This window comes from Pleurodeles waltl, chromosome 12, assembly GCF_031143425.1.
Source record: "Pleurodeles waltl isolate 20211129_DDA chromosome 12, aPleWal1.hap1.20221129, whole genome shotgun sequence".
Taxonomy (NCBI): domain Eukaryota; kingdom Metazoa; phylum Chordata; class Amphibia; order Caudata; family Salamandridae; genus Pleurodeles; species Pleurodeles waltl.
The window spans coordinates 71,522,399-71,548,788 of record NC_090451.1 but is presented as its reverse complement, the minus strand read 5'-3'; the positions used below and the strand labels follow the sequence as shown (position 1 = coordinate 71,548,788).

General features: G+C 46.5%; 1 protein-coding gene across 1 annotated transcript; it reads left to right on the top strand.

Moving 5' to 3' along the window:
* The first annotated feature begins 14,382 nt into the window (after nucleotides 1-14,382).
* UQCR11 (ubiquinol-cytochrome c reductase, complex III subunit XI) lies at nucleotides 14,383-22,452 on the top strand. Its single transcript, XM_069217433.1, has 3 exons — nucleotides 14,383-14,566; nucleotides 21,134-21,273; nucleotides 22,234-22,452. The coding sequence occupies exons 1-2, from the start codon at nucleotides 14,517-14,519 to the stop codon at nucleotides 21,252-21,254; spliced, it is 171 nt and encodes a 56-aa protein (XP_069073534.1). The 5' UTR covers nucleotides 14,383-14,516; the 3' UTR covers nucleotides 21,255-21,273; nucleotides 22,234-22,452.
* Nucleotides 22,453-26,390: the final 3,938 nt, after the last annotated feature.

Genomic DNA, 26,390 nt, shown 5'->3' with positions numbered 1-26,390 from the left:
ACCTGAGGAGGTCAATGGCCTCCTCACTGAGGGCAGCAGGGGTGACTGGGACAGGGCCTGAGGTGCCTGGGGTGAAGGTGATGTCCACCCTCCTGGGTGAGCGGGCACGGGGCGAACGCTGGGGGGCTGCTGCGAGGGCGGTGCTGGTAGGGGAGGTGGTGGCTGTACCTGTAGAAGTGGTGGCTGTACCTGTAGAAGTGGGGCGCACAGATGGTGCCGCCACCACAAGGGAGCTCCCATCGGCAAACGAGTCTGTGTCGCTGGTTGGTGATGCGGTGGCCAACGTGAAGCTCCCCTCGCCCTCCGTCCCACTGGTGCATTCTGAGTCCGTGATGTGGCCCTCCATGGCCAAGTGGGATGCAGCTCCCTCGTGCTCCGGTGCCACTGTACCTCCGCCTGATGATGCTGATGCACAAAAGAACAGGGAGAGCAGAAAAAGGGGTGGGGGAAGACAGAAGAAAGACAGGTTGAGTGCATGGCATACCGCTACCGTTGGCAGACAATACAGACACAGCAGCCCCCTGCACTACGCCGTGCTCCTGGCCTCTACAGATGCAATTTCTTGGATCTGGCCTACATGGCTATGGTGGACATCTGCACACATGGATGCCACAGGGGCATGTATACCTGTACTTGGCACTATACTGTGGTGGGGTAGAGTGCCACATGGCCTGCATTACGGAGGGGCCTAGCCTACGTATTTCTGCCTGGCTTAGGTACACCCACAGCCCTCCTCCCTCAGCCAGCCCCTCCACTGCGCGCTAAGTCCCCAGAATGAGGTTGTACTCACCCCCTTGTGTCTGCTGTGATGCCCTCAAGCGCCCATCCAACTCCGGGTAGGCCACCGCCAGGATCCGGAACATCAGGGGCGTCATGGGGCGACGGGCACCCCTCCCACGTTGGGAGGCCATCCCCAGCTGATCCTCCGCCGTCTTCTTGCTCCAGCGGCGAATGTCCTCCCATCTTTTCCGGCAGTGGGTGCCCCGTCTCTGGTGGACCCCCAGGGTCCGGACGTCCTTGGCTATGGCACGCCAAATGTCCTTCTTCTGGTGGGTGCTGACCTACATGACAAGCACAAGGGAAGAAGAGAAGTCATTATCAACTGCACCGTCGATGTGAGTGTCCCCCCTCCCTACCCTAGCCATGTGGCACATTCATTCACATGCATTCATGTTCCCTGAACTCTGCCCCCTTCCCTCTTACAACCAGCCCTCTCCACCCAGGCCTAGCCCATACAACGTGCTCCCTGTGTACTAACCTGTTTGTCTGGATGACCGTAGAGTAGCGTGTACTGGGGGAGGACCCCGTCTACTAGTTTCTCCAACTCCTGAGCAGTGAAGGCAGGGGCCCTTTCCCCAGACGCAGCAGCCATCGTCGCTTCCAGACCGAGGTTACAGCAGCACTTTCAGTGTAGGTCCTCTCCTGTCGAAGATCAGGTATCTAGTGATTGAACAGATAGAAAATGGTGGTGACGTCCACGGCGGTGACGTCCACGGCGGTGCGTATCATCACCGGCGGCGCACTTCTTCATTGGCTCCTGGGACCCATAGGGTCCAATGCTAACCAATGCAGCATTGCGCCACGGTCTAAGACCGGCTACTGCGACGGTGTGCCACGCCAATGCACTTACCCCACAATCCCATTGTCCCAGTTTAGAGGTCAGGCAGCCGCCATTTCAGGGGCCCACATGGCTTCATTTACTACTGCGTCACACATAGCTAGGCCTACACTCAACACACATACAGGAAGGGTTTTGTGTTTGGTGTTGTGTTCTGTGTATCTGTGGGTACATACCTGGGATTTTGTTGACTCTGTGGTCGCTGTTGTCCTTCCTAGGCACCGTCAGCTGGGACATTTGAGAAGATGGCGGAATCCTCCGGTGTACCGACCGCTGGTGGACCTGTTGACAATGGAGGAGCGACATTTAATCGTCACCTACAGGTTTGACCGTGCCACTATCCAGGAACTATGTATCCAGTTGGAGCCAGACCTGATGTCACCAATCCGCCATCCCACAGGAATCCCCCCTGACGTGCAGGTGCTGTCAGTGCTCCATTTTCTTGCAAGTGGGTCTTTTCAGACAACAGTGGCCATGGCATCAGGGATGTCCCAGCCTATGTTTTCCAACGTGCTGTCCAGAGTGTTGTCTGCCCTGTTGAAACACGTAAGGAGATACATCATTTTCCCTCAGGTGGAAGATTTGGCTACAGTTAAAGGTGACTTCTATGCCCTTGGACATATCCTCAACATCATAGGTGCTATTGATGGGACCCATGTAGCTCTGGTCCCCCCCCACAGGAGTGAACAGGTGTACAGGAACCGGAAGAGTTATCATTCTATGAATGTACAGATGGTATGTTTGGCAGACCAGTACATCTCTCAGGTAAATGCTATGTTTCCTGGCTCAGTGTATGACGCCTACATCCTGCGGAATAGCAGCATCCCTGATATGATGGGTCAACTCCAGAGGCACCGTGTGTGGCTATTAGGAGACTCTGGTTACCCCAACCTGTCCTGGCTATTGACCCCAGTGAGGAATCCCAGGACCAGGGCAGAGGAATGCTACAATGAGGCCCATGGGCGAACTAGGAGGGTGATCGAACGCACCTTCCGCCTCCTGAAGGCCAGGTTCAGGTGCCTCCATATGACAGGTGGTTCCCTATTCTACTCACCCAAGAAGGTGTGCCAGATCATCATCGCCCGCTCGATGCTTCACAATCTTGCTTTGCGGCGCCAGGTGCCTTTTCTGCAGGAGGATGGTCCAGATGGCGGTGCTGTGGCAGCTGTGGAGCCTGTGGAGCCTGTGGACAGTGATGAGGAGGAAGCTGAGGAAGAAGACAACGACAACAGGGAGTCATTCATACAGCAATATTTCCAGTGACAAACAGGTGAGAACATTTTCATTTTTACCATTACATTCACTGTCACACGTCTTCCTCTATCCTGTGTGTAATTTCATAGCATTATTTGGTAACTGAGTTGTACCTTTCCATTACGGTTTCACATGTGTGGTTACCAACGTGTGTCATCTGCAAGCATCCTTCAAGGACTTGTGATGTGTGACATAGGTATGTTGCCTTTACAACTAGAAACGCATTTTCACACTGTCATTGATAATACATTTTACCAAATCATATACTGACTCCAGATTGCTTTGTGGGTCAAGGGTGTTTATTTAAGTGCTCAAAAATGGAGGGGGGTTGTAAAATGGTGATGGGGGACGGTGGAGGAATGTCAGAGTCCAGTCTATTGGTCACACAGGTGCACTGCCCATATGGGCATAGGAAGTGGAGCTGGGGCAGTTTAAGTATGGACAGGGTAACAAAGTGGGACAGTGGGAGGACAATCAGGGTGGTCTCATTTCCTGGCGGGGGTCTTGCCATCTTGCTCTGTCCTGTTCCTGGATCTCAGGGACCGCTTGCATGGTGGTTGTCCGTCTGCAGGGGGTGGGGTGCTGGTGTGGTGGTCCTGTGGCGGGGCGTCCTGTCCACTCGCGCCGGCGGAGGTGGTGGGCAGTTCATCGTCCTGGCTAGTGTCAGGGGCCCCTTGGACTGCCACGGTGTCCCTCAAGGTCTGCTGTATGTCCTTCAGCACCCCTACGATGGTGCCCAAGGCGGAGCTGATGGTCCTGAGCTCCTCCCTGAACCCCATATACTGGTCCTCCTGCAGGCGCTGGGTCTCCTGAAACTTGACCAGGACCGTCGCCATCGTCTCCTGGGAGTGGTGGTATGCTCCGATGATGGAGGAGAGGGCCTCGTGGAGAGTGGGTTCCCTTGGCCTGTCCGGCCCTGTCGCACAGCAGCCCTCCCAGTTCCCCTGTGTTCCTGGGCCTCCGTCCCCTGGACCGTGTGCCCACTACCACTGCCCCCAGGTCCCTGTTGTTGTTGGGGTGGTGGGTTATCCTGGGTTCCCTGTAGTGATGGACACACCGCTGATTGGCCTGTCCTGGGTACGGAGGTTTGGGCCCGCTGGGTGGGTGCTGTGCTGGTGTTACCACAGTGTGGAAGGTCAGTGTTGGGCTGTGCCTGTGCAAGGGGAACCGACTGTCCCGAGGCCCACGATGGTCCGGGCTGGTCATCAGGATCCAGTAGGGCAGAGCTGCTATCGTCACTTTGGGCCTCTTCTGTGGGTGGAGTGGAGTTGTCTGGACCCTCCGGTGTGGTGACGGTCCTTCGTGTTCCTGCAGGGGCATAAGTGCATGATTATTGCATGTGTGTATGTCATGGTGTGCAATTGGTGGCTCACCGTGTACCCCAGTGCAAGCATTCCTGTGTAGAGGCTTGTGTGATGATGGTTTAGGGGGGTGTATGGGTATGTGCAGTGGGCATGCTTTAGTGATGGGTGTCCATGCTTAGTTGTGTCATGCAGGGCTTGGTGTTGGGATGGGTGGTTTGTGTTATGAGTACATTAGTGAGGAGTTGGAGTGATAGGGGAGGGGGTGATGGTGGGGGTGTATGATAGCATGCAGGTAGGGTGGGGGATATGATAGTTAAGAATTGGCTTACCAGTGTCAGTTCCTCCACCGACTCCTCCGAGGCCCTCTGGATGCATGATGGTCAAGACTTGCTCCTCCCATGTTGTTAGTTGTGGAGGAGGAGGTAGGGGTCCGCCGCTAGTCCGCTGAACCGCTATGTTGTGCCTGGAGACCGCTGAACGCACCTTCCCCCGTAGGTCGTTCCACCTCTTCCTGATGTCCTCCCGATTTCTTGGATGCTGTCCCACAGCGTTGACCGTGTCGACTATTCTGTGCCATAGCTCCATCTTCCTGGCTATGGATGTGTGCTGCATCTGTGAGCCAAATAGCTATGGCTCTACCCGTAGGATTTCCTCCACCATGACCCGGAGCTCCTCCTCGGAAAAGCGGGGGTGTCTTTGGCGTGACATGGGGTGTGTGTGTGATGTGTGGGGCGGTGTCAGTGTTGATGTGTGTGGTGATGTGTAGTGGTGTGTGGTGTTTTGTGCGTGGATGTTGTGTGGGTGGTGATGTTGTGTGCCTCTGTGTGGTGGGGTTGTCTATTCTGTGCTGTCTCTCTTGCCTTCGTGACTAATTTTTGGTCGTAGGTGTTTGTGGGTGATGTGGGAGTGTGTTTTATATAGTGTTGGATGTGTGGGAGTGGTGTTTGTATGTGTATCAGGTGTGTGTATTTCGAATTGTCCAATGTGGCGGTGTTTTGGAGATGTGTGTGTATTTTGAGCGCGGCGGTGTGTACCGCCAATGGAATACGACGGTTGAAAGACCGCTGCGTGGATTCGTGGGTCGTAATAGCATGGGCGTGTTTCTGTTGGCGTGGAGGTGGAGGTTTTGTTTTCGCCACTTTACCACTGACCTTTGGTGTGGCGGACTTGTGTGGGTGTCTGAATTTCGGCGGATTCCGAGATGTGGGTCATAATAGCTGTGGCGGAGTTCCGCGGCGCCGGCGGTGTATTGGCGGTCTTCTGCATGGCGGTAAGCGCCTTTTACCGCCAATGCTGTAAAGACCCCCTAAGTATCGTATACTAGGGACTTATAATGGGACACGAGTATGCCAACTGTGGAGTGCACAAAGGTCATAGGCAACCAAATTTAGAGAGAGAGAGCACAATCACTGGGGTCCTGGTTAGCAGGATCCCAGTGGCAACAGTCAAAGCATACTGACAGCAGGAAAAATTTGGAGGTAACCATACCAAAAAGAGGGTACTTCCCTACAATAGCTACCCTTTGAGAGCTTTGGTTATTAGGAACCACTACCACTATCACTAACAGTTGCCTGAACTCAGTACATTGAGCAAATGGTTATAAAGAATAACACTTCTAAAATACTATAAAATGGACATTCTTGCAAACAAGTTTTAAATGCAGCTTACATGAAACATTATTTTCATTATACACCTTTACTAATATATTTCAGTACATTATGTTTAACAATTCATTTTACACATTACCAAAAGAAATAACCACGCCTTCTTCTCATGTTTTAAAAAGCATAATGGCATAGCCAGGTTATGCTCCTTCACATCAAACCAGTCCTGAATGTTCCAGCTAAAACCTAGATGATATGGTGGTTGGTAAGGGGAAGTTTTCCAACAAACTCTTTTATGTCCAAAGATTTTGTGAAAACTGAAGCCACAATTAATTTTGTTTCTCTGAGAATTTCATTTGATGCTTGTAGGAAAGTACCATCTTGCCTGGCAGATTACCCCCATTTTTACATGTATGTCAGTTTATTTTTGCCTGTCTCACTGGGATCCTGCTAGCCAGGACCCCAGTGCTTATAGTTTGTGGGCTGAATGTGTATACCTGTGTAGTGGCTAACTGTGTCACTGAGGCTCTGCTAATCAGAACCTCAGTGCTTACGCTCTCTCTGCCTTTACATTTGTCACTATAGGCTAGTGACCACTTTTACCAATGTCAATTGGCACACTGGAACACCCTTATAATTCCCTAGTATATGGTACCTAGGTACCCAGGGTATTGGGGTTCAAGGAGATCCCTATGGCTGCAGCATTTCTTTTACCACCTATAGGGAGCTCAGACAAACCTTTACACACGCCTGCCACTGCAGCCTGAGTTAAATAACGCACATGTTATTTCACAGCCATTTTCACTGCACTTAAGTAACTTATAAGTCACCTATATGTCTAGCCTTCACTTTCTGAAGCTTAGGTGCAAAGTAACTAAGTGTGAGGGCACCCTTGCACTAGCAAAGGTGCCCCCACATAGTTCAGGGCCATTTCCCAGGACTTTGTGAGTGCGGGGACACCATTACATGCATGCACTACATATAGGTCAATACCTATATGTAGCTTCACAATGGTAACTCTGAATATGGCCATGTAACATGTCTAAGATCATGGAATTGTCCCCCCATGCCAAATCTGGTATTGGGGTGTCAATTCCATGCATCCACGGGGCTCCACCATGGACCCTGGGTACTGCCAAACCAGCTCTCTGGGGGTTTTCTCGGAAGCTACCGCTGCTGCCACCCCACAGACAGGGTTCTGCCCTCCTTGGGTCTGGGCAGCCCAGTCCAAGGAAGGCAGAACAAAGAATTTCCTCTGAGAGAGGGTGTTACACCCTCTCCCTTTGGAAATAGGGATTAAAGGCTGGGGAGGGGTTACCTCTCCCAGCCTCTAGAAATGCTTTGAAGGGCACACATGGTGCCCTCATTGCATAAACCAGTCTACACCGCTTCTGGGAACCCCCAGTCCCTGCTCTGGCACAAAACTGGACAATGGAAAGGGGAGTGACCACTCCCCTGTCCATCACCACCCCACCGGTGGTGCCCAGAGCTCCTCCAGTGTGTCCCAGACCTCTGCCATCTTGGATCCAGGGGTGTGAGGGCACTCTGGAGGCCTCTGAGTGACCAGTGCCAGCAGGTGATGTCAGAGACCCCTCCTGATAGGTGCTTACCTGACTAGGTGGCTAATCCTCCTCTGAGGGCTATTTATGGTCTCTCCAGTGGGCTTTTCCTCAGATAACGACTTGCAAGAATTCACCAGAGTTCCTCTGCACCTCTCTCTTTGACTTCTGCCAAGGATCGACCGCTGACTGCTCCAGGACGCCTGCAAAACTGCAACAAAGTAGCAAGAAGACTACCAGCGACATTGTAGTGCCTAATCCTGCCGGCTTTCTCAACTGTTTCCTGGTGGTGCATGCTTTGGAGGCTGCCTGCCTTCATCCTGCACTGGGAGCCATGAAGAAATCTCCCGTGGGTTGACGGAATCTTCCCCCTGCTCCAGCAGGCACCAAACGTCAGCGTCACCAGTACCCTGGGACCCCTCTCATCCTGACGAGTTGGCCCTTGGAACACAGGTGGTGGACTCAAGTGACCCAGACTGTCCAGTAGTCACACTGTCCAAATTTGGAGGAGGTAAGTCCTTGCCTCCCTTCTCCGGACAGTAATCCTGTGCACCACATGAACTGCAGCTACAAGGGCTTCTGTGCACATTTCCACAAAATCCTTCATGCACAGCCAAGCCTTGGTCCCTAGCACTCTGTCCTGCGGTGCTCTGCTCCCTGAGTTGATCTCCGCCTTCGTGGGACCCTCTTTTGCAGTGTTGAGATGACCGCCATGTTCAGACTTCTTGAACCCATGTTCAAGTGCTTCTGCGGGTTCTACCTTCTTGTGCATGGGCTCTCTATGTTGCTGAGGGCCCCCTCTGTCTCCTCTCCCAAGTGGCGACATCCTGGTCCCTCCTGGGCCTGGGCAGCACCCTTTTTCTTCAACCGTGACTCCTGCAGCTAGCAAGGCTTGTTTGTGGTATTTTGCCAAGGAAACAACTCTGCATCCTCCAGCATGCCGTAGCACATCTTCTGCATGAAGGAGACGTTCCTAGCACCTTCTCTTGTTGCAGAATCTCCACCTTCTTCCATCCAGAGGCAGCTATTTTGCACCTTCATCTGGGGTTTAGTGGGCTCCTGCCCCCCCTGGACACTTTCACGACTCTTGGACTTCGTCCCCTTCCTTTGCAGGTCCTCAGGTCCAGGAATCCGTCTTCAGTGCTTTGCAGTCTGTTGTGGTCTTTGCAAAATCCTTCAGTGTGTTTCTGGGGAAATAGTAGTACTTTACTCCTACTTTCCAGGGTCTTGGGGTGTGGTATCTTGGATACCCTTAGTGTTTTCTTACACTCCCAGTGACCCTCTACACACTACACTAGCCTAGGGGTCCATTTGTGGTTCGCATTCCACTTTCTTAGTATTTGGTTTGTGTTGCACTTAGGCCTATTATATTCTACAGTGTTTGCACTACTTTCTGACTGTTTTACCTACCTGATTTTGGGTTGTGTGTATATTTTGTGTATTTTACTTACCTTCTAAGGGAGTATATCCTCTGAGATATTTTTGGCACATTGTCACTAAAATAAAGTACCTTTATTTTTAGTAACTCTGAGTATTGTCTTTCTTATGATATAGTACCTATATGATATAAGTGGTATAGTAGGAGCTTTGCATGTCTCCTAATTCAGCCAGAGCTGCTCTGCTACAGCTACCTATATCAGCCTACGCAGCTAGAACACTACCAATCTACTAATAAGGGATAACTGGACCTGGCACAAGGTGTAGGTACCATCAGGTACCCACTTTAAGCCAGGCCAGCCTTCGACAGTGGGATAAGTACTTGTAACTGCTTTACCACTTTGTCATTGGTGCTTTTCATAAGAAAATCATATTCTAAATACCTAGAAATATACACAGTTAACCTAAACAGTCTAACTTTCTTCCTAAAAACTTTCTAAAAAGTTTCAGAACAGTTTGAAAATGTTTTTCTCTTTTCTCTAAATGTTTTCTAAACTTTTTCTCTCTCTCCCCTAAACTCTTTCTTTCAACTATGTCTGTAGTAGAGGCCACTCCCAAAGTTGTGCAGACAACTTATGACAATTTAAACTTTAAAGGTTTGAGGGGTCTGTGTGTAGAAAGGAGTTTATGGATTGGTAAGAACCCTACCAAAGAGCTCCTTCTCCTTGAAAGTGACCAGAACCAGACTGGTCAAACCCAGGATCAGGAGGGAGAGGAGGGGGGTACCCAGATAGTTCCAGTGGGGGTACAAGAGGACTCTGGGTATGGTACTTCCAAAGACCTTTCAGTTAACAGGCCATCTAGTGAAGCTGGTAGTGGGAGGGGGTCACACACTAGTAGGGCACCTTTCACTCCAAAAGGCCAGGTAACTAGAGTTCAGGTAGTTAGAGATAGGTCCACTTCTGCCCATTCCCACATTACCTCTGTGTCAGAGAATTCACAAGCCTCCCACCCTGAGGATAACACCCTAGACAGGGAACTCAGAAAGCTGAGGTTGGAAGAGGCCAGACTGAAGCTGAGACAGCAACAGTTGGCCTTAGACAGGAAGTCTCTAGATGTAGAGAGGGAAAGACAGAAGTTGGGGTTAGTTCCCCATGATGGCAGCAGCAGTATTCTTAATAGTCATCCTGTTAGAGAAACAGATTCAAGAAACCTGCATAAGATTGTCCCCTCTTACAAGGAGGGGGATGACATAAACAAGTGGTTTTCTGCACTTGAGAGGGCCTGTATGGTACAGTTGGTCCCTCAAAGGCAGTGGGCTGCTATCTTGTGGCTATCTTTCACTGACAAAGGTAGGTAGAGATAGACTCCTTACTGTCAGGGAGAGTGATGCCAATAACTACAGAGTTTTGAAAGATGCACTCTTAGATGGATTTGGCTTAACCACTGAACAATAAAGGATAAAGTTCAGAGATACCAGAAAAGGGTCCTCTCAACACTGGACGGACTTTGTAGACTGTTCAGTGAAGGCCTTGGAGGGATGGTTATATGGCAGTAAGGTGACTGATTATGAAAACCTATATAATCTTATTTTGAGAGAGCATATTTTGAATAATTGTGTGTCTGACTGGTTGCATCAGTACTTGGTAGACTCAGATCTGACCTCTCCCCAAGAATTGGGAAAGAAGGCAGACAAATGTGTCAGAACAAGACTGAGCGGAAAAGCTCATACAGGTGGTGACAAGGATGGCAAGAAGAAGGATGGTAAGCCTTCTAACAAGGGTGGGGACAAAGATAAAAAGAATCCAGAGTCTTCATCAGGCCCACACAAATCCTCTGGGGGAGGTGGGTCCAAATCCTCTTCAAACAATCAAAAGAAGCCATGGTGTTATTTCTGTAAAAGTAAAGGCCATTGGGCAAGTGATTCCACTTGTCCAAAGAAAAACACCAAGGCTCCCACTACCACAACCCCAACTGTGTCCTCTAGTGCCCCTAATAATAGCAGTGGTGGTGGGAAGAACACTACAAATAGCCAAGCAAAGGGTGTAGCTGGGCTCACCATTGGTAATGTAGTTGGGGTTGGTCTGGTTAGGGAGACCACAGAGGCTGTTTTAGTCTCTGATGGTGGTATTGATTTTGCCACCTTGGTTGCTTCTCCCCTTACTATGGGTAAGTACAAGCAACTACCCCTAATAAATGGTGTTGAGGTTGAGGCCTACAGGGACACAGGAGCCAGTGTCACTATGGTGACTGACAAACTGGTTGCCCCAAAATAAAACCTACTCAGTCAGCAGTAGCAAGTGACTGATGCTCATAACAACACTCTTAACCACCCCACGGCTGTTGTGAATCTCAACTGAGGGGGGGGGGAGGTTTACTGGTCCAAAGAAAGTTGTGGTAGCCACTGATTTACCCATAGACTGCTTACTAGGCAATGATTTGAAGACATCAGCTTGGGCTGAAGTGGAGTTGGAGGCTCTTGAAACAATGCTGGGCATTCCAGGGCATATCTTTGCTCTCACAAGTGCTCAGGCCCAGAAGCAAATAGGACAGGGAAACTTGGATCCTGGAAAAATGGACCAAGTGCTCCCAAAAGCTAGGGGTAGAAAGGGTGAATCCTTGCCCACTATCCCACCCTCTCCAGAAGATTCCACTTTTGAGGAAGAAGAATCCTCTCCATGTGCAGAACCTACACCAGATGAGCTGGCAGCAGACACTGCTGAGCTTTTGGGTGCAGGGGGCCTGCTAGGGAAGAGCTGAGTGTGGTACTAATCTACTAATAAGGGATAACTGGACCTGGCACAAGGTGTAAGTACCATCAGGTACCCACTATAAGCCAGGCCAGCCTCCTACAATGTTCATGGCCATTTAATTGTTATTTCTATTTTACTCCACTGCACTGGAGAGAAAACAGCAAATGCCACAATGTCCTTGTCTTGTAAATCAGTTATGAATTATAATCAGTTATACAGATATGGCTGTTTGTGGTTAATTTGTTAATGTGAACCCCAATATATCTCTTCAAATTAGAAAGTTAACAAAGTATTTATGATATAATTAAAATGTAACTTGTGTGTAATTAAAATGATAATGTATATGAGTCATAGTTTATAGACTGAACATTTCCACAAAACTCAATCTACAATGGAATTCTCAGACCCATTTGGAAATGTGAAACTGGGGCTACTGAAATGTGCTGTGATGCTGTACTCATTGTAGACTATGCCCTATTCAAATGTCCCACAAACTAAGGTGTAATGTCCAAATCAAACTTCAAAAACATACACAATAAATGTTGGGAAAACCTAAGCATTGGCAATACTTTTTTGTCAATTTATGTCAACTAAATATTATTGTACTGTAGGTGTCACCAGACAATACAAATGAAGATTCCACCTCAGCAGCAGCTACAGGATGACACATTAACTGTGTTTATAAATATAAATGTGCATTAATGCGACACCATGGGGGTTATTCTAACTTTGGAGGAGTGTTAATCCGTCCCAAAAGTGACGGTAAAGTGACGGATATACCACCAGCCGTATTACGAGTTCCATAGGATATAATGGACTCGTAATACGGCTGGTGGTAAATCCGTCACTTTTCCATCACTTTTGGGACGGATTAACACCTCCTCCAAAGTTAGAATAACCCCCTATATGCCTGAAAAACTGACATACTCAAATTAAGGCTGTCATATAGGTGGAACTTTGTGTAAGTATTTGTGGATGTTCTGAAGAAAGTGCATCCTACTGTCACTCTGTTGTTCCTGTGTTTTGCTTTAAATTAGCAGCAACAGTCAGGTACGGCGTATACTTTTAATACAGTGGTCTCCAAACCTTTTAGTGCCGAGCCCCCTCAGTTGAAAAATAAAAGTCACTGAGCCCCCCGTCAGAATTTTTCACAAATATTTTATAAAGATGGCAACATTTAAATATGTCTAGACACACTTAAACATTGCAGTTAAGTACTGTTAACTTTTTCAAAATGCAATAACATGTTTCTGCTTAACTAAAACAAAACACTGTTATCTGTGTAATGCTTCTTTTGGCCAGAGTCTGGCACAACCCCTGGGATCACTTGAGCCCCCCCGTAAGTGCTGCCCACCTCCCAGTTTGAAGACCCCTGTTTTAATAGGAGAGCAGGTCTTTAAGTGGGCTGCTCAGCACGGCACTTCTAAAAAGCAGGTGCTGAGATGAGTCCCTATTGGGCTCTTCGTTAATGCCCTCACTCTCAGAGTGAAAAAAAAACTCGTAACTGGCAGCAGTTCCTCCTTTCACTGCCTTTGATGCAACATCAAAGAGGTTCATTCTAGTTCTTTCACAGTCTTGTCATATCAGAACTGAAGCATTTTAACTGTTTATTTTACACAAAGATGCCATTGTAGTTGCTTATTTATCTTATGCAACTAGCAACCATTGACAAAGCCAATAATCCTGGTTTGCTGCAGGTATAATGTTACTTGTTGTATTATATATCTTGATGCAAAGACAGAAAAAAGCAGCAAAAATATCAGTTGGGCGCCACACTATGCTAGGCAGAGATTTCTAACTTCCATTTTGTAAGCCATGCTCTTAATTTTATCGGCCATGCCCCTTTGAGAGACCCCCAGTTTTTCCATCCCACTTAAAGCCCTGTGGGAAAGTATAAGCAATGCTCAGAAAACAGGTATTTCTAGAGAGGGAGTAACAGCACTTCTACATTTCTATTCACCACAGTTTCAGGAAATTCACTGCTTCTGCAGCAGTTCTTCTCACCCCTGCCATTTTTTGCACCCTGCTCGCTCTCAGGGTAGGGTGACTGATACAGAATATAACAAGCATTTGCAATCCAACTGGTCTCGCGTTTGCTCGTGTTAGAGCTGATAGCTTTGTAAACTCCTAACCGGACTTTTCACTCGTCATGAAACCTATCGGCAAATATGCAATAACCGGAAAAAATGCAATTAAGTGTGTAACAGGGTCTATATTATGTAAACCGCTCGACTTCTGCCAAGCGAGATCGCGCTAGGAAAATAGAGAAAAAGTAGTCCACGAACCGGACGGAAAACAGCGAGCCTCGTGTGTTTTCTGTACTTGGTCGATGTGCTTGAGGAGGGCTATCTACCGGAAAAGGCATGACGTATGCGTGCCTTCCACTAATGAAATCAAGCAGATTTTAACAGGCAAGCCCACTAGCCAATGAAAGACACTGACGTGACTTGGACAGGGCTCCGAGCCCTTTTTAATTCCTAAAGCGTCTCGCTCAGTAAAACGCATGCAACGCAGGCTCGACCCTAAAAATGTTACTCTATTCGCCACACCAGTTTGATAGATTTTTTTCGCTTCACCTTTTTCATGTAATTTCTCAATTTGATTATATTGGTAACAAATACTGACTCTAGACAGTTAATAAGATGTTGGCATCAAAAGGTGCTAACACCTCGTCAGTGGTAGTAAGTGCTATAGAAATGCAATTTAATGTAAACTTCAGCTGCGTGTGTGAGGTGTAAGCTTTGTTAAGCCAATAAAGCATTATCGTATTGAATTCCGCTTTCTCCCAGGGTCATAACACCAGAATTAGCGGACCAGTCCCTTTTATTGAGTCGTGAACCAATCACAAGCCTCTATTTAAGGGGCCGTCCATCGACCGCCTGTTACCAGTTGGTGTCGACCTTGTCTCCTCCGGACCAATTGTTTTCGTAGCTTCGGATCAGGCGCGTCGCGGGCAGCCCGTAGTCTGAGGTCCCCGGCATTTGTCCGCTGGGTCGGACTGACCGTCAGAGTCACTTTGAGCTGCGGTGTCGCCGTTTAGGGGCAAGATGATCAGCAAACTGCTGGGGCCGCGCTTACAGCAGCTGGCCAAGAACTGGTGAGGGCCGGGGCTGCGTGGGTACTGGGATCTTCTCTTGTGTATTACCTTTTAAAGCGTCTCTGATTACCCCCACGCCTGAAGAGTCTAAACTGTACCACGTCGGTTATATTTTGACAGAAATGCTCTGCTTTTCGGGTCGTCGCTCAGCTCTTCGATTGAAAATCTTCTTCTTCTTATTTGTATTTTATTTTATTTTTTGTTTGTGAACGTTTTCCACCCCTGTAGAGTACCTTCTTTTTATGTATATTGAAGCTCATCCCTGTACACCCTTTTGCCTCCTGTGTATTTTTTTTGTCAGTCAGTTCCATCACTCCGTTTGAGACCAATTTGTCACGTAGGCTATCGGTTGCTGGAGGTTTTGTGCTCCACGATGAAGCCCCCACTCCCTTTAGTAGTTTCACAGGCCTCCAGCTGCCATGTTTTACAAAATGCCTAGTAACGTTGAGTATCTCACTATGGTGGCCCCTTTTCTCCGATGGCTAGGTGGGACAGTCACGCCAAATTATTCATTTACCAAGAGGTAATCGTTTGTAAGCCTTAAATCCGCTTACTTTGGATGAGGAGCTCCTTCTCAAAATTAAAGTCTAAGACACGCAACAAACGTGTATTTTGACAGCAGCTATGGCTACAGGGCTACACAGGCCGCATTATGTGATTTGGGGCTATAATGAGAGTCCCTGAGAGACTACTTCACTTTCAAATGAAACTAGGATGCCAATTTAACACGACCGTTATATTCTGGACGATACTCGTCATTAGTGCAGTGGTGGTGTGAGAGACTCTGCACCCCAAATTATATGTGTGTGTGTGTGTGTGTATATATATATATCTCATATGCACCTGCAAAAAGCATTTAACCTCAACTGTTGTCTAAAGCAGTGGTTCCCAACCTTTTGACTTCTGTGGACCCCTATTTTATCAATACTGGAGCCCGGGGACCCCCACTGAATCCTTATTGGAACCTGGGGACCCCCACTGAGTCATTACTGATAGCTGGGACCTAATATCATTACATTTTTTAAGAAGACGCAGACCCCCTGAGGATGCTTTGCGGACCCCCGGGGTCCTCGGCCCACAGGTTGGGAACCACTGGTCTAAAGGCCTCTTATGGACCATACCATAAACTAACAGTGGGCATAGAGAGCCGATTGCTTACCACTGGTTCCCCCACTCAAAGACCTGCCACCTTAAAAAAAATCACTGTATGAGGAGAGGATGTCGCCTTGGAGGGGTCTTGTGCCGATAAAAGTCCTAAGAGATGCTTCTTCTCCCTTGCCCTGCCAAAGCCCCTCCCCTAGGGTTTTAAACTCTTCGCAGTGGTTTCCACCCTTTTTTCACCTGCCATCATATGATATGGCATTGATTTTCCACTAGATGGCCGTATGAAGGAAGCTGATATTGCGTGACACTGAGTTGGCAGGTCAGCACCTGTTTGCTTGGTTTTTCCTCAATGTCTTTCCCTCCTCCTCCTTTTTCTTCCTTTTTTTTTTCCCATTCCTAAGAGTGCATAAGTTTTCTTGCTCTCTACTGCATCAGCTGCTCATTCACCTTTCCCTCCCTGCCATGTCCGTTGTTTTCCCCACCTAGGGTTTTTAAAATGTTATTCCTCCAGCCACCTTGTCTGTCTTTTTTGTATAGTCTCAGAATAATGTGAAAACACATCCAAAAATCTTATTCCAGAAAGTGACTGAACTAACCTTATCTTTGATTGGCACCCTACAGTCCTGCTGTTTTTCCTTTTGCCTAGCCACCCTTAATAAGACCAGATCTTAAGTATTGATGATCTTTTCTGAAGCGATTATCAGAGTTTATAGCATCCACAATCTTGGATCAACCTATAAAATTGAGGCTAATACTGTGAATACAAGATACTTTATCTGGAGCAGTTGATAACATCGCCCTGCCTAAAGGTGTAGCACAAGTAGATGCCTGAAACGATGCTTGCTCTAAATAATGTGAGATGGGTTCAGAGTATCCACAGAGGATGTGGAGAAATGGCGCAGTTGTCATAAACCAATACAACCAAAGTTTACAAATGGAATCATCACTGCCTTAAGCTAAGTGACAGAAGTATTGTAGGCCATCATCCTAGTAGCACAGTGGACCCACCTGTCTAAATTCTCACCCTGTAAATCATACAAATTGAGGTTTTCTTCTGGGGACGATTATTGGAAATGTAATCCTTGCAACTACAAAGCTCAGCACTCCCCATTATGGCCACCAATGCACAACCATCTCCTTCCTAATTCATATGAAGGAGAAGGTCTTGCTCATTCTCGACCATCAAAAAACCTTATAGAACTTTTGGAAAAAAATACAAATATCATTCCTTCCTAAGTACTTAAGCACAGCAACCCAGTTCCTAGAAGCACACTAGGGGAGATAGTTGGAAAACGCATGCACTCTCGTGGAGTGCTTACAACAAAAGAAAATAGTTGTGAAAATTGAGCAGTAGAAGGACACCAGTAAATTGGAAATGCACCAGGGGAGGGACAGACACAAGTTGGCTAAGGTAGACCATTGAATAAGAAGCAGGAAAGAGTGTTTGTAGGCCATCCCATGGTAAGCACTGGATGAGCTGTGAGCCCCTCTAGGTTCTTGGTAATTCTGCAATGTCTGTAGCAGCCAAACAGCTGCAGTGTCTGGTAGTCTCAATCTAAAAAAAAAAAAAAAGGGGTGTCGTGGTCATGGAGGAATATCAACTGCAGAAAGGAGGCAGATGAAGACTGCATCCAGGAAGCAGAAGTCTGGAGCGAGTGACTAGCTGGGTTGGTGTAGGACGTTGGCTCTGTATATACTATTTCAAAGTAAGGAATAGTGTGCACAGAGTCCAAGGGTTCCCCTTAGAGGTAAGATAGTGGCAAAAGTAGATAATTCTAATGCTCTATTTTGTGGTAGTGTGGTCGAGCAGTAGGCTTATCAGAGGGTAGTGTTAAGCATTTGTTGTACACACAGGCAATAAATGAGGAACACACGCTCAAAGACTTACTCCAGGCCAATAGGTTTTTATATTGAAAAATATATTTTCTTAGTTTATTGTAAGAACCACAAGTTCAAGATTTACAGTTAATACTTTAAATGTAAGGTACTTCACTTAGATACTTTAGGAACTTTGAATGAAAACAATATCATGTACAGTCTTTGTAAAAATGGCAATAAGCTATTTTCAAAGTGGATACTTAGTGCAAAAATCAACAGTTCCTGGGGGAGGTAAGTAAAACACTTACAAGTCTCAGTTCTGGGGCATAGGGAGCCCACCGTTGGGGGTTCAAGGCCACCCCAAAGATACCACACCATCAGCTCAGGGCCGGTCACGTGCAGAGGTCAAAGAGGTGCCCAAAATACATAGGCTTCTATGGAGAACAGGGGTGCCCCAGTTCCAGTCTGCCAGCAGGTAAGTACCCGTGTCCTCGGGGGGGGGGGGGGGCAGACCAGGGGGGTTTTGTAGGGCACCGGGGGGACCCAAGAAGGCACAGAAAGTACACCCTCAGCGGCACAGGAACGGCCGGGTGCAGTGTGTAAACAGGCGTCCGGTTTTGTATAGGAAGTAATGGAGAGACCCGTGGGTCACTTCAACGCTGCAGGCAGGCACAGGAGGGGCTCCTTGGGGCAGCCACCACCTGGGCTAGGCAAAGGGTCGCCTGGGGGTCGCTCCTGCACTGGAGTTAGGTTCCTTCAGGTCCTGGGGGCTGCGGGTGCAGTGTTGGTTCCAGGTGTCGGGTCCCTTGTTACAGGCAGTCGCGGTCAGGGGGAGCCTCTGGCTTCTTTCTGCAGACGTCGCTGTGGGGGCTCGTCTCTGGTTACTCACGGGCTCGCAGTCGCCGGGGAGTCCTCCCTGAGGTGTTGGTTTTCTGCAGGTCGAGCGTGGGGTGCAGAGGGTGGAGTCTCACGCTTCCGGTGGGAAACGTGAAGTCTTTGGAAGTTGCTTCTTTTTTGCCAAGAATAGCTGGTTTTGAACAGAGCCACTGTTCACAGGAGTTTCTTGGTCCTTTGGTGCAGGGCAGTCCTCTGAGGCGTCAGAGGTCGCTGGTCCCTGTTGGATGCGTTGCTGTTGCAGTTTTCTTCGAAGTTGGGAGACAGGCCGGTAGGGCTGGGGCCAAGGCAGTTGTCGTCTCCGTCTTCTCTGCAGGGCTTCAGGTCAACAGCCTTCTTCTTTGTTAAAGTTGCAGGAATCTAGGTTCTGGGGTGCCCCTAAATACTAGATTTAGGGGTGTGTTTAGGTCTGGGAGGGCAGTAGCCAATGGCTACTGTCCTGGAGGGTGGCTACACCCTCTTTGTGCCTCCTCCCTGTGGGGAGGGGGAAACATCCCTAATCCTATTGGGGGAATCCTCCACTCTCAAGATGGAGGATTTCTAAAACCAGGACTCCCCTCAGCTCAGGACACCTTAGGGGTTGTCCTGTCTGGTGGGTGGCTCCTTCTTGTTTTTCTAATTATTTCCTCCAGCCTTGCCACCAAAAGTGGGGGCAGTGACCGGAGGGGCGGGCATCTCCACTAGCTGGGATGCCCTGGGGTGAGCCTTTGAGGCTTACCGCCAGGTGTTACAGTTCCTGCAGGGGGAGGTGAGAAGCGCCTACACCCAGTACAGGCTTTGTTCCTGGCCACAGAGTGACAAAGGCACTCTTCCCCATGTGGCCAGCAACATGTCTGGTGTATGGCAGGCTGGCAGAAACTAGTCAGCCTACACTGGAAGTCGGGTTGGTATTCAGGAGGTACCTCTAAGGTGCCCTCTGGGTGTATGTTAAAATAAATTGCACACTGGCATCAGTGTGCATTTATTGTGCTGAGAAGTTTGATACCAAACTTCCCAATTTTCAGTGTAGCCATTATGGAACTACGGAGTTAGTGTTTGACAAACTCCCAGACCATATACTCTTATGGCTACAATGTCTAAGGTTTTGCTTAGACACTGTAGGGGCATAGTGCTCATGCACATATGCCCTCACCTTTGGTATAGTGCACCCTGCCTTAGGGCTGTAAGGCCTGCTCGATGGGTGACTTAACTATGCCACAGGCAGTGAGAGGGTTGGCATGGCACTCTGAGGGGAGTGCCATGTCGACTTAGTCTTTTTCTCCCCACCAGCACACACAAGCTTTGAGGCAGTGTGCATGTGCTGAGTGAGGGGTCCCCAGGGTGGCATAAGACATGCTGCAGCCCTTAGAGACCTTCCCTGGCATCAGGGCCCTTGGTACCAGTTACAAGGGACTTACCTGAGTGCCAGGGTTGTGCCAATTGTGGAGACAAAGAAACAGTTTAGGGAAAGAACACTGGTGCAGGGGCCTGGTTAGCAGGGTCCCAGCACACTTTCAAATCATAACTTAGCATCAGCAAAGGCACAAGGTCAGGGGGTAACCATGCCAAGGAGGCATTTCCTTACAGTTGGTAATCTGTTTAAACTATGTAGGCAAGGCTTCACTTGGATTCTAGTGGTATGAATGGATCTTTTTTTAATGCATCATTGGGTTCCAGCTAAGCATTGACAATAATCCTATATTCTCTCTTCAGCATGATATTGAAATTCCCGATTTGGTTTGTTAACCAACATATAGCTTTTCACTGGGAGACAATGCCTAAGCAGGAACTTTAAATTCCTCCAAGATGCCCTATAACTCAGGCATGTTCAGTGGTAACATGATGTTCTTCAGACCATGCCTTTGTTTAAATAATCAAGACCCTGGGCACCTCACTAAGATGACCGTGCTCTTAGGGGGTTCTGATGCTTGTTTACTGATGTAAGATTGTCTCCAGTTAAGTATCCATTCGCTAAGCCATACTTTGCTCGTGTACATGAGCTTCCTTCAGAGACAAAAGTACTCGGATGTCTGTTTCAAACAATTTTTGGGGTCTTTTTAGGTTTTATGTCTGATTATTTTGCATGGAAGGGTGGCATAAGGGAGATTAAACCATAAAACCAATGTATGTTTGTTTAAATCCATACACATCAATGCTCCTAAGGGACCTCTAAATGTGCTGTTTCATCAATGTTTCTTTTTCAAAAGGCACTTTTCAAAAGCAGTTCAGTGATTCCTAATGTTGGTGCCTTGAATCTGTGCTAAATATATACCCGTATCTGAATGTGGTGCCACTAATCTTCATTTTAAGAAGCCAAATCTTATTTTTCCTTAGACTTTCCTCCAGGCAATGGAGGAAGGTGCAAAAGGGAGGAAGAGAAAGCAGGGTTGGAATAACTTGCAAGAACGAGCTAGGAAATGTTGGGTGATTTTAATATAGAACACAAGGTGAAATCCAGATTAGGCAGCCTTGGTATTTGACCCTGCCCTTTTATTTTTCATTTTGACCACCCCCTAAAATGTCCCTCAAAATCTGCTGATATCAGAACAGTATTCAGACAGACATGGCTAAGTCACAGATTGTGCCAAAACAGCTTCAGAATACTTTTAAAACCTGGTTATTCATTGAAATGAATCGGCAATCTGGATGAGGGTAGGTATGGAGTTCAGAGTTAGGTTCACATAATGGTTTCTGACTGAGCAGAGGTCCAGGTAATAAGTTGTGGTGCATTGTAGTAGCTGTAACATTGAATTAATGTCCTTTGTTTTGTAGGGTTCCCATACTAGGGACATGGAGCGCTGTTGGTGGAGTAGGTCTTGTGTGGGCCACAGACTGGAGGCTTTTTTTGGATTATGTCCCTTACATCAGTGGCAAATTTAAGACGGATGATTAGTTCGGAGTCTCGTATTTTGGTAAGTTTACAATGTTGCAACACATATTTTTGTCCCCCATTTGGTCCTCTTGATTTGAAGCTTCAGTTGCTCAAAAACTAATGAAGGGAATTTATTCTTGCAAGAGCAAGAAAGTTGTTTCAGATGCTGTTGATCACACCAGAACTGCTTGTTCCAATTAGTTACGTAATTGGTTCTGAGATGAAGGTGCCCGCCGGTGGCGGGCAATATTATTAGTTATTGACTTGTTCCAAACTTTAACTGCTTTAGCACAAGAAAGAGGACGACCGACTCCCTATTCTTTAAGCTGTGTAAGTCCAGAAGTGACAGCTGGGTTGTAAATTTGGAATGTGGTCGGATGAAAACTTGGATAAGATTTAAATCCTTACTTGGCACAGAAGGAATATTTTATAGAAATCAAACTTTGGGTGGTTTATTTACTTTCCTCGAAGGTCTATCAGTGTCAACCAAAGATTATTTCATCTTTTTTTAACGTTTGCATGTAACATGTTCTGACTTAATGAATTTATAGGTGTGTGTAAAAGGGCCCCTTACTGCAAGTGGTTATGTTCACAAAATTGATGATTGCACACAATAAAATTCAGTGACTAGATTAAGGAGGCTCAAGAACAGCATTAAATGTTCACTTAAGGTAAACTGGATTTTAAATGATACTTCAGTTTACTGTATGAATATTTATCTTGAGTGTAAAATATTTGCCTAATGATAGCTCCATGTCACAAGCAAATGGCATTTCTAAGAGGCAAAGCCCTTGTTTAAATTGTTTCGAGACCAATAATTAAGTTTTACACACATTTGCTAATTTCCATAGATAAGGAACTGCATGGACCACAGGGAGCTTAGTAGCACATGGTTATACAAAAGTGTGGAATGCTTCAAAATGAACTGAAAAATATGGTGGACTTTCTCCATACTGATCATCAGTTAATCTGCTTTTTTTTTTTCTCCTCTTCATTTCAGATGACTCCTTTGCTCCGATTTTCTGTCATCAAGGTTCACAACACAGCAGGCAGAAGGAGGGCAAGCGTGATGATAAATTCTCATTTCTGCCAAGACCCCTTTGCTTAGTTACTGCTGTGATTGAACCTAATTTGTTTCCACGTTAAATATTTTAATGGATACCCGCTGACTCATTTTATTTGAAGCTTTGTCTAAATAAATGCTGCTTTATTTTGTTGATTTGCGATCTGTTGTGTGTTCTGTGTTCTCACTTTTCCACTTGTTGTTTTCTTCCAATGTGATGTACTTTCTTGTATGCTGTGAAGTCCACATTCTTCAATTTGAGAAAAGGGTACTAATTTTATTTAACAAACAGGCACTCTTAAAATACTGTTGTACAGTTCCAGCCATTCCTTTGACAAATCTGTGTTTTACATTTTTTTTAACTCTTAAGTGCTCATGTTAACTGCAATTATCCAGTGTTAACGTGTGCACACATGCCCATGGCAAATTTCAAATGTTTTCTCGTTTTTTATAGCTATCCAAATATCGATAATGCTGATACTTCCAAATTAGTATGGAGTTGAGGCCTACTGTGTTCCTAACTCTGGATCTTTTCTTATAGTACAAATTTAACTTGAGGGTGCATGATCAAATAAGTGCTGGCTGGCAGAGTGAAGTTTTGCAGTGCAGTAGGCCAAGATGGAATCTGATTTATTTTGGGGCATTTTTTTTCTGCAGTGCTTTGTGGATGCAATTAGAATCGGAAACTTCCATCTTTAGTGTTTATTGAAGGAGTCCAAGATGTGTTGGTATGATCCTGATAATCAGCATGAAATATCACAGGCTGCTGTTTTGTAGAACTTGCAACTTCATGAGACCTTGGAGGGAGAATGCAGTCGTCTACTTTGGTAAAATCAAGCTTTTGAGTGTTTATTCAGGGTTGGGGTAAGAGCTATTAGACTTCGAGTTAACAGTACACAACCTTGATATAGTGTATTCTTACTGTTCGAATGTAAATGTAGTTATTCTCTCAACTATTATAAATGTATTTTGCCACAAACCCTCCTAGCCTGTTGCTTCATCACAGACCAGTTGGAGGCAGGATTTGCCACCTGCTCCACTGGGAATCCATCACAACAGACAAGTGGGTTTTGCAGATAGTCTGAAGGGGCTACTCCCTCCCCTTAAAGACTACCCCTTCGGCCATGCTGTCTTACGACTGTCTACTGGAGGATCAGTTGGCACTTCTCCGTAGCTCTCTTGGCCAAAGGAGCTATAGAGAGCGTCCCTGTGCCAGAAGTAGGTTGTGGTGGTTGTTCCTGCTACTTTCTGGTGCCCAAAAAGGACAAGGGCCTTTGTCCTGTCCTAGATATCAGGGCCCTCAATACCTTCCTTAGGAAGGAGAAGTTCAAAATGCTCACTCTGGTTCAGGTCCTATGTGCCCTGGACCCAGGAGACTGGATGGTAGCATTGGACTTGCAGGATGCCTATTTCCACATACCCATCCTGCCTATACACAGACGTTACTTGTGGTTTTTGCTGACCAGCGCACCTCAAGTGTTTACGAAAGTAATGGCAGTGGTCGCAGCTCATCTGCACAGGTTAGGTGTTTCAGTCTTCCGATACCTCTGCGACTGGCTGTTGAAGGTGAGCTCGCCCCAGTTCATTTCCTCTCACCTTCAGACTATGCCAAACCTCTTGCATTTGCTGGGGTTCACTATAAATGTACCCAAGTCACGCCTGACTTCCTCTCAGACGCTCCCTTTAATTGGAGCTGTTCTGGACACATTGCAGTTTCAGACCTCTCCTCCCGAAAAGCGAGTCCAGGATATTCAGGAGATGATACAGATGTTTTAGCCTCTGTCCTGGGTTTTGATGAGCATGACTGAGGCTGAAGGACCTCATTGCATCCTGCTGGTCACACATGCCACACAAACCTCAGCTACACAAACCTAACAGAATATACAAATCATCAATCAAAAAAAGCTAAAATCTGCAACTTGAGAATTCTATAAAATTCTCAATGAATTTCGAAAGCCTAAATGCATTTAAGTAAGCTATTCCACTACTCAAGATTTCACAAACAAGCTGGCAACTCATTAAACAACCAAGGCAGGCACATTGGACTCCTATTTAAAACAGAAGAAAACCATCAGCACCAACCTGTTTCCTAAAATGTCCTCCAAAAGTAAACCAAACCAGCCTCTGCACTCCTTCAAACATCAAAAGGTGAATTTATGGATTTGGTCAAAACAAGCAGGACTTCAGTCTGCCCTTCTGACCCCTGCCACACCTGTAAGAAGAATCATTAATAACTCTTTAAGAACAGGAACTTTTCCTGAAGACCTAAAGGCATACATAGGTCTGTTATTAAAGAAAACAACCCAGACCCACGGGACCCCAACAACTACAGACCAACTACAAATGGACCTTTCCTGGGCAAACTGATAAAGCAGCATTCCCTCAGATGCCACAATTCATTGAAGACAATTCCATACTTTCAGACTAGCAAACTGGATTCCACCCAGGAATCTTAAAAACACGGTTGACTGCAATGGAGTTGCTACACTACTTCTCCTGGACCTCTTGGCTGCCTTTGATACTATTGACCATGGCACCCTAATTCAAAGACTCCATGAAGCCGGCATAGAAGGGACTGCTTTTGAGTGGATTACAGCCTACCCTCAAAACGGAACTAATATCTATTCCCCACCTCCCCCCAATTATCGGCCAAACCCTACCTCACAAAAGCAGGGGTCCACCAAGGATCGATCATCTCACATGTGCTTTTCAACATCTATGTGATGCCATTACCAGACTCTATCAATGAGTTTCAACTCACATGCTACAACTATGCAGATGACCCACAAATACTACTTAAATTGGAGTGCCCCCAAAGACATTAAAAATTCACAGATATTCAGTTACCTCAGAGCTGTTGATCAGTGGATGATTTGGAGCCATCTCAAACTAAATGCTTCCAAAACAGAAATACTCACATGTGACAACTGGAAAAATTATGACCCACTGTGCGTCTTGCCGTATGATCTGGGACAACCTCCTCGAGTAGCCAAGGAAGTTAAAACTTTGGAATTACCATGGACTTCAAGTTAACAATGAATGCCCAAGTGGATAAATGAGCACAATCAAGCTTTATCACCTTGAAGAGACTGCGTCACATCATCCCCTCCCCCCCCCCCACCACCCCTGATTTCCACACAAGGTGCAGGCTACTATATATTGTACTATCCAAACTGGACTATGCCAATGACCTCTACCATGGATCATCTCTATCTAGTATGAAAAAACTACAAAGTATTCAGAACTAAGCTGCCAGGCTACTATTATATGTAAAGCCACAAGCCCACATCTCTACTCTACTCCAGAGTTGGCCCTTTCCTTCATAACCACCAAATTCAAACATCAATGGACTGCATATGCCGGTGTTGATACATATTTATAATCGGATTGTGTGTATAATCTTGATGTGTACAGTTCTTTAAGAAATATGTATAGTTACATATGCTCTTTAAGCCTGTTTAACAAACGTATATTTACTCACGGTTAAATATATATATTGTTCCTGATACTACTTAGTCCAAACGATGGCGGTTCGTGTACGGGTCAGGCTTCCGTAGATCTGCAGATCCACACAACTCTTCCGATACCAGAAGAATAAACACAAATTCTGCAGCGTAAAGTGATTTAATAAAGTTCCACAATCACCACCCAAAAAAAAAACCTGTTTCAAGATTCCTCCCCCCCCCCGCCCCCCCAGACCATATTGTTATTTGTTGTTGGTTCAGGGGTTTTAGGAAAGGACCACTACAGAGCTTACCCGTGAGCAAGGTGTGATATGCCAGTGGGTTGGCTGTTGGAGCCAGTTGGTGATTATGGAACCTTATTTATTCACTTTACGTCTGCTGAGTTTGTGTTTATTCTTCTGGTATCAGAAGTTATGTGTGGATCTGCATACATATATATGTGTACATATATACATATATATGTGTATATTATTCAGTGCTTAACATGCTTATAGGTCTTTGCATAGCTCCTAGACTATATTAGATACTTATGAATCCCTGCTTTCTTTTTTGTATTGCAATGAGCAAATGTTATAACTATTTATCAGCAACCATTTTGCTATTGAAAAATTGAGGAAAGATAAATGAATG